Genomic DNA, 8,021 nt, shown 5'->3' with positions numbered 1-8,021 from the left:
TTCCTGACTGAACTGCTGTTCGTGCTGCTCGCCTGCCTCTCCTGCATCTCAGCATTGTTTTCTGAGAGTAAAGCTGCTGTCGGGGATTGAATACGCTCGCTTCCCACTTATTGTGTCTGGGATTCACACATTCAGCTGCTGGACTTTTCCCTCATGTCCTGCTAGATCAGTACATACTCTCTTGTAGTCTTCCTTTGGGCAGTGTATATATCTGCTGACCTTTAAATCCAATCCCTGATGGCATGCCTCCACTATACAATCTCACTGCATCACTGCATCGCTGCATTTTTCTGTGTGCTGTGGAACACAAGTTCACCTTGTGCTGGAGATAATGACTTCTCTGTCACTGGATACAGTGTCATGATGACACTGCTGTTTTTGGTGTGGGAAATAAGGGATGATGCACATACGTGCATCCGAAGATGGAGGTGTGTGACAGGTGTGTGTTGGGCAGGACAGACGAACACCATCAGCAGTTGGCATTGCTGCCTTGACTATTCCTCAGAAGTCATGTTGCTCTGTCATCTTCATCCATTGCTGTTCTTCTCTGGATGAATAGCATGTTCAGGAGATCACAGGTAATGTTGTTAGAAGCTTTTGGCTGAGCCGGCCCACCTCACTGAGCTCTCCTGCACATTCTGATATTGCACTAACGGCTGTTTGAGGGCATGCCTGGATTTGATCCCGGTGATAAAAGCATGCTTGCTGGGGGGGGGGGGTTGGTGCTTGGGTAGGAGCATCAGTAGTGGGGCCCTTCACTGGCTGGATACAATCTCAAGTTGAAGGTACAGTAGATTTCTTTCAAGTGAAATTAACCTGAGGTGTGTGTGATCTCCACAAGGAGTCTCCAAAGTGTCAAAAGCTGAAGAAGAAATCAGTGAAACTGCTGGACTGCTTATATGAAAACGTTCTATACCAGAGCCACTATAACACCTTCTGCTAATACCTACTTTAAGAAGTATAAACATCTTGTACGTATTATGTCTAATCATGTTTCTGTGATCTACAATGGACCTCTTGGGGAGAGTTCACACACATGCCTTATTGTTCGATGGTAAATGCAGTGACTGTGCAACCGTATACTGCCTTCCTGATGTCATGACAGAACAAATAACAATTATACTTGAGTTAATCAAACCACTCGTTATAATTCTATCACCAGTGCTGATAGTTTCTCTTTGAGGTGTCTGCAAGAAAAGTTTTTCCCAAAGCAATCCAAGCTGTTTCCCAACTTTCCCTCAAATGGGTGAAAAATGTATCTTTGATCAGGTCTAATGAACCATGTATGGGTAGATTTAGAGTTAGTAGTGACTAAAACGCAGACATATTTTAGCTCTGTACTGACTGAGCTCTTTCCATTTCCCAGTCAGTGCCCAGTCTGTGGGTTACGGCCACCACGGCGTGTCAGTCTAATACCAGTGTTAGATTATGAAAGTGTAATCCTCACGTCAGGAAGAGACTGGGAATCAGTCTTTATGTGTAAGAAGTTATCAGTAAAACAGTTTTACATTTGAGCCTCATTCTGTTAAAAACAAAATGACATAAAATTACCTTCAAGTTTATAAATGTACCAAAAAATATACAATAAATATCTCCATCTCCATCTTCATCCGCTTTATCCGGGGCCGGGTCACGGGGGCAGCAGCCTAAGTAAAGAGGCCCAGACCTCCCTCTCCCCAGCCACCTCCTCCAGCTTATCCGGGGAACACCAAGGCGTTCCCAGGCCAGCCGAGAGATATAATCTCTCCAGCGTGTCCTGGGTCTGCCCCGGGGCCTCCTCCCGGTGGGACATGCCTGGAACACCTCACCCAGGAGGCGCCCAGGGGGCATCCTTGTCAGATGCTCGAACCACCTCAGCTGGCTCCTTTCGATGTGGAGGAGCAGCGGCTCTACTCTGAGCCCCTCCCGGATGGCCGAACTTCTCACCCTATCTCTAAGGGAGAGGCCAGCCACCCTTCGGAGGAAGCTCATTTCTGCCGCTTGTATCCGCGATCTCGTTCTTTCGGTCACTAACCACAGCTCGTGGCCATAGGTGAGGGTAGGGACGTAGATCGACCGGTAAATTGAGAGCTTCGCTTTTACACTCAGCTCCCTCTTCACCACGACGGACCGGTGCAGCGTCTGCATTACTGCAGCTGCAGCCCCAATCCGTCTGTCGATCTCCGGCTCCCTTCTCCCATCACTCGCGAACAAGACCCCGAGATACTTGAACTGCTCCACTTGGGGCAGGAACTCATCCCCGACCCGGAGTGGGCACTCCATCCTTTTCCGGCTGAGAACCATGGCCTCAGATTTGGAGGTGCTGATCCTCATTCCCGCTGCTTCACACTCGGCTGCGAACCGTTCCAGTGCGAGCTGGAGGCCTTCACCCGATGAAGCCAACAGAACCACATCATCCGCAAAAATCAGAGATGAGATTCTGAGGCCACCAAAGCGAAAGCCCTCCGCCACTTGGCTGCGCCTAGAAATCCTGTCCATAAAAATTATGAACAGAACCGGAGACAAAGGGCAGCCCTGGCGGAGCCCATCACCCACCGGGAACGAGTCCGACTTATTGCTGGCAATGCGAACCAAGCTCTTGCAACAGTTGTATGGGGATCGAATGGCCCGTAACAATGGGCCAGACACCCCATACTCCCGCAACACCTCCCACAGGACACCCCGAGGGACACGGTCGAATGCCTTCTCCAAGTCCACAAAATACATGTAGACTGGTTGGGCAAACTCCCATGCACCCTCAAGTATCCTGGAGAGGATAAAGAGCTGGTCCAGTGTTCCGCGACCAGGACGAAAACCGCATTGTTCCTTCTGTATCCGAGGTTAGACTAACGGACGAACTCTCCTTTCCAGCACCCTGGCATAGACTTTCCCAGGGAGGCTGAGGAGTGTGATCCCCCTGTAGTTGGAACACACCCTCCGGTCCCCCTTCTTAAAGATGGGGACCACCACCCCGGTCTGCCGGTCCACAGATAATACCCCTGATCTCCACGCAACATTGCAGAGGCGTGTCAACCAGGACAGCCCTACAACGTCCAGAGCCTTCAGGAACTCGGGGCGGACCTCATCAACACGAGGGGCTCTGCCACCAAGGAGTTGTTTAACTGCCTCAGTGACCTCCCCCCCGGAAATTGGCGGGTCATTCCCCTCATCCCCAGACTCTGCTTCCTCCTCGGAAGACGTGTCAGTGGGATTAAGGAGGTCCTCGAAGTATTCCTTCCACCGCCTGACAATTTTCTCAGTCGACATCCGCAGCGCTCCGCCAGCACTATACACAGTGCAGGTAGAGCACCGCTTTCCCCTCCTGAGACGCCTGACGGTTTGCCAGAATCTCTTCGAGACAGTCCGAAAGTCTTTTTCCATGGCCTCTCCGAACTCCTCCCACACACGAGTTTTTGCTTCAGCCATTGCCCGAGCCGCATTCCGCTTGGCCTGTCGATACCTGTCGGCTGCCTCCGGAGTCCCACAGGCTAACCAAGCCCGATAGGACTCTTTCTTCAGCCTGGTGGCTCCCTTCACCTCTGGTGTCCACCATTTGTTTCGGGGATTACCACCACGGCAGGCACCAATTACCTTGCGGCCGCAGCTCAATGCAGCAGCTTTGGCAATGGAGACGCTGAACATGGTCCATTCGGACTCAATGTCCCCAGTCTCCCTCGGAATGCTGTTGAAGCTCTGCCGGAGGTGTGCGTTGAAGATCTCGCGGACTGGGGCCTCTGCTAGACGTTCCCAGCACACCCTCACTACGCGTTTAGGTGCACCAGGTCTGTCCAGCGTCCTCTCCCACCACCTGATCCAACTCACCACCAGGTGGTGATCAGTTGACAGCTCAGCCCCTCTCTTTAGCCGAGTGTCCAGAACATATGGTCGCAGGTCTGCTGATACGATTACAAAATCGTTCATTGATCTTCGGCCTAGAGTGTCCTGGTGCCACGTGCACTTATGGACACTCTTATGTTTATTAGTTTCAGATGTAGCCATTCTTGTATTTTGCTTGTTTACATTATTGTATTTTGCACAACTCTGTTGCTTGTGAAGCTCGCACACAAGAATTTCACTCACATGTACTGTACCAATGTACCTGCACATGTGATGTGACAATAAAAGTGATTTGATTTGATTTGATGTTCGAACAGGGTGTTCGTTATGGCCAAACTGTGGTTAGCACAGAAGTCCAATAACAAAGCACCGCTCAGGTTCAGATCAGGGAGGCCGTTCCTCCCAATCACGCCCCTGCAGGTCTCACTGTCTTTACCCACATGAGCATTGAAGTCTCCCAGCAGGACAACAGAGTCTCCAGGTGGAGAACCTTCCAGCACCCCCCCCCCCCCCCCCCCCGGGACTCTAAGAAGGCTGGGTACTCCAAACTGCCACTCGGCGCATAAGCGCAGATGACAGTCAGGACCCGTTCCCCGACCCTAAGGCGCAGGGAACAAACCCTCTCGTCCACCTGGAAAAACCCCAACGTACTGGCAGCAAGCCGAGGGGATATTAGAATACCCACCCCAGCCCGCCGCCTCTCACCAGGGGCAACTCCAGACTGAGACAGAGTCCAGCCCCTCTCCAGGAGACTGGTTCCAGAGCCCAAGCCATGCGTAGAGGTGAGCCCGACTATATCTAGCCGGTACCTCTCAACCTCACGCACTAACTCAGGCTCCTTCCCCACCAGAGAGGTGACATTCCATGTCCCTATTGCCAGTCTTGGCAGCCGGGGGTCAGTCCGCCAGGGCCTCCGCTCCTGGCCGCCACCCGGCACACAATGCACACGACCCCTATGGCGCCTCCTGCGGGTGGTGGGCCTGCGGGAGGATGGACCCATGTCTCCTCTTTGGGCTGTGCCCGGCCGGGCCCCATGGACTAAGGCCTGGCCACCAGACGCTTGCCCTCGGGCACCCTCCCCGGGCCTGGCTCCAGGGCGGGGCCCCGGTAACCCTATCCCGGGCGGGGTAAACTGTTCCCTCGATATTCTTTTCATAAGGGTCTTCTGAATCGCTCTTTGTCTGGTCCCTCACCCAGGACCAATTTGCCATGGGAGACCCTACCAGGGGGCAAAAGCCCCCAGACAACATAGCCCCTGGGATCCCTGGGACACACAAACCCCTCCACCACGATAAGGTAGCGATTCAAAGAGGAGTACAATAAATATACATTCTAATAAATACCAATTCATTAGAATAGCGATTTATATTACAAATAAATATCAACAGGTTCAAGATGATTACAGTGAAAAAATACAAATGATATTAGCATTATTTATCTAACTTATTATTAATTTATCTGAGTCGATGAGACACGAGGATCATAGGGAGGAACAAGACCTAAGAACTAGAAATCAGGAAATCATTAGAAACCCTGAATCAAAGAGCATAAACACTGGGTCCCACGTAGCCTAACACTTTGGACGAAACACATTACGAGACAACATCTGTCCTCCTGATGACAGAAGAATAACGTGCATGGATCCTTGGAATGAGATGCTCTCAAATGAGGACTGTGATCTTGCAGGGAATTCCTCGAGTGTTTCTGCTCAGGGATTCTTTGACTTCTCATGCATATGCATGCGTGTGTGTATACATGCGTGTGCGTATGCATGCGTGTGCGAGTAAGCATGTGTGTGTGCGTCATTGTTCATCGTTGTGTTTGACGTTCCTGCTACCTTGTCTTTAACCCTCTGCTCTCTCCTCCTCTTTTGTAGTCGAGCTTACCGACTCCTTTGTGGCTTCTGGTTTCACTCCTACTCCTACTCCTTTTGGTTATCCTTCTCCTACTACCATTGCTCCTACAACCATTAGTACCTCAGCTACTCCCACTCCTACAACTACGACTTCAACCACTACTATTGCCACCACTTCTACTACTGAGGCAACCACTACCATCCTTCCAATGCTGTTCACCACCAAGCGTATTGACCAGAATGTGTTGGGTACTTGCTGTTGTCCCATTCTAGTTTTACTGTCTGTCTACCATTTGAATTGAACTGTCTTCTCCTACCTGAACAGTAAGCTACATCAGTGTTTCCTTCGATACGCTGTGCTGTACCTGCTGCACAAAAAGTGGGGAGTTGCTACAAAATACTGGGTTGTAGCCAGCAAATATCTTCCTGGTCAAGGAGCGAGAACCTAAACGTTTATTTCACAGAACATGATGGCTTTGAGTTTCAGTAGTTTGATTAGTACTTGGACACTGGCAGTGTTAGGACTGAAGTACCGTATTTTCATGACCATAAGACGCACTGTACTAAAAGGCGCAGTCTCAGTTATGTGTGCCATTACTGTATTTAACACACACATAAGGCGCACTGGATCATAGGGCGCATACAAGTACCGTATGCGTATTTAAAAATAAAGCAGGAGCAAAACTGAGTTTGGTACTCACATTTTTATTACCAGTAATCGTCATCATCAACAACACACAAGCATACAAGTGTGCGTATTTAAAAATAAAGCAGGAGCAAAACGAAGTTTGGTACTCACATTTTTATCATCAATCAAACCCATGGAAGTCCTCATCCTCTGTGTCTGAATTGAACAGCTGCGCTAAATCTCCATCAAACATGCCAGGTTCACTTTCTTCACTGTCAGAGTCACTTTCCGTGCTGTGCGGCTCCTCGGAAATGATGCCGGCTTTTGCGAAAGCTCGAACAACAGAGCCAGCAGCCATGTTAGCCCAAGCATCTACAATCCATTGGCAAATTGTGGCGTAACTCGCCCGGCGCTGCCTTCCACTCTTAGTGAAACTGTGGTCTCCATCGGTCATCCATCGCTCCCAGGCCGCTCGCAGCCTTACTTTGAACGGGCGGTTCACACCGATGTCCAGCGGCTGGAGTTCCTTTGTCAGGCCTCCCGGAATGACAGCAAGCTCACAGTTCCTTTGTTTCACTAGTTTTTTCACATCGGCTGTGAGATGGGCACGCATAGAGTCACAGATTAAGAGCGATGGTGATGCGTGGAAAAAACCACCTGGTCTCCTTACATACACCTCCCTCAGCCAGTCTTTCATCATTTCCTCATCCATCCAGCCCTTTTCATTTGCCTTAATGATGATTCCTGCTGGAAACTTCTCTTTAGGCAAAGTCTTTCGCTTAAAAATCACCATAGGCGGCAGTTTCTGTCCATTAGCATGGCAGCCAAGCACAACAGTAAAAGAAGACTTTTCATACCCCGTTGTGCGTATCGCTACCGTGCTGGTCCCCTTCTTCTCCACAGTGTGACTCACCGGGATGTCAAAAGTGAGCGGGACCTCGTCCATGTTTGTGATGTGGCTGGGCTGGATGTTTTTGTCGCCGGTGTGCTGCAGTAGGAGCGGAAGATGGCCAGCTTTTCCTTATAATCCGCTGGAAGTTGCTGCGCTACCGTAGTCCTGGTCCGGATGGAAAAATGGTACCGTTTCATAAAAAGTGAAAGTGAAACTGCTTTTAGCCGAATGGTGACCGTCGAAACGCTTCTCCCGCTCGTTCTTTGCTCGATGATCCACCGCTCGAGTCTTTCCTCCAACTCGGGCCACCTCGCCTTATGTCCGCGGAAACTCAGCTGCGTCTTCTTGACCTGCCGGAGCTTGTTTTCTAGCTTCCTCCATTTGCGAACCATCGATTCGTTAATCTTAAATTCTCTCGCCACTGCTCGATTTCCATGTTCCTCCGCGTAGCTGATGGCCTTCAGTTTAAACTGTGCTTCATAAGCGTGTCTCTTTGCCATTTTCAGGGTTGCGCCCACACTTCACCCTTTAGCGTTCTCATGGTGTTCTCTACTACGTCCTCCTTACATCACACAGGGCGCACTGCGCTATAGGGCGCGCCGTACTTTTTGAAGAAAATCTAAGACTTTTAAGTTCGCCTTATGGTCGTGAAAATACGGTAATCGCTAACTCAGAAGTAAACATTACAATTCATTCATTCATGAACTTAAAAAAACTGCAGATATATTTGGGTGGGGGGTGAATATAGTTTAATGCTCTTAGTTTGATTTTGAGCAAAGCATGGAGTCTGTTTTGTTGTAGGAAGACTTGTGCAAGGCTAGCAGTCTGCA

The 8,021-nt window shown here is 50.0% G+C and overlaps 1 protein-coding gene across 24 annotated transcripts in view; it reads left to right on the top strand.

The window, feature by feature from the left end:
• Nucleotides 1-8,021, top strand: part of nfasca (neurofascin homolog (chicken) a) — a 158,930-nt gene that overhangs the window by 128,421 nt on the left and 22,488 nt on the right. For 16 of the 24 annotated variants that reach the window (XR_015129003.1, XR_015129005.1, XR_015129004.1 and 13 more), the window contains one exon: nucleotides 5,693-5,920. The exons of the other annotated variants lie outside the window; for them this stretch is intronic. Coding sequence is in view for 13 of the 16 variants with exons in the window: in XM_086291088.1 (XP_086147214.1) it covers nucleotides 5,693-5,920 (228 nt within the window). In the remaining 3 variants the exon portion in view is untranslated. The remainder of the gene's footprint in view (nucleotides 1-5,692; nucleotides 5,921-8,021) is intronic. 24 annotated transcript variants of the gene reach the window in all.

This window comes from Aulonocara sp. 'chitande type north' Nkhata Bay, linkage group LG5 (genome assembly GCF_057382095.1).
Source record: "Aulonocara sp. 'chitande type north' Nkhata Bay isolate Kocher_YH1m ecotype deep benthic linkage group LG5, A_spYH_male_GT1.1, whole genome shotgun sequence".
NCBI lineage: Eukaryota > Metazoa > Chordata > Actinopteri > Cichliformes > Cichlidae > Aulonocara > Aulonocara sp. 'chitande type north' Nkhata Bay.
Note: the sequence above shows the minus strand (reverse complement) of the source record. Positions and strands in the feature narration are given on the sequence as shown.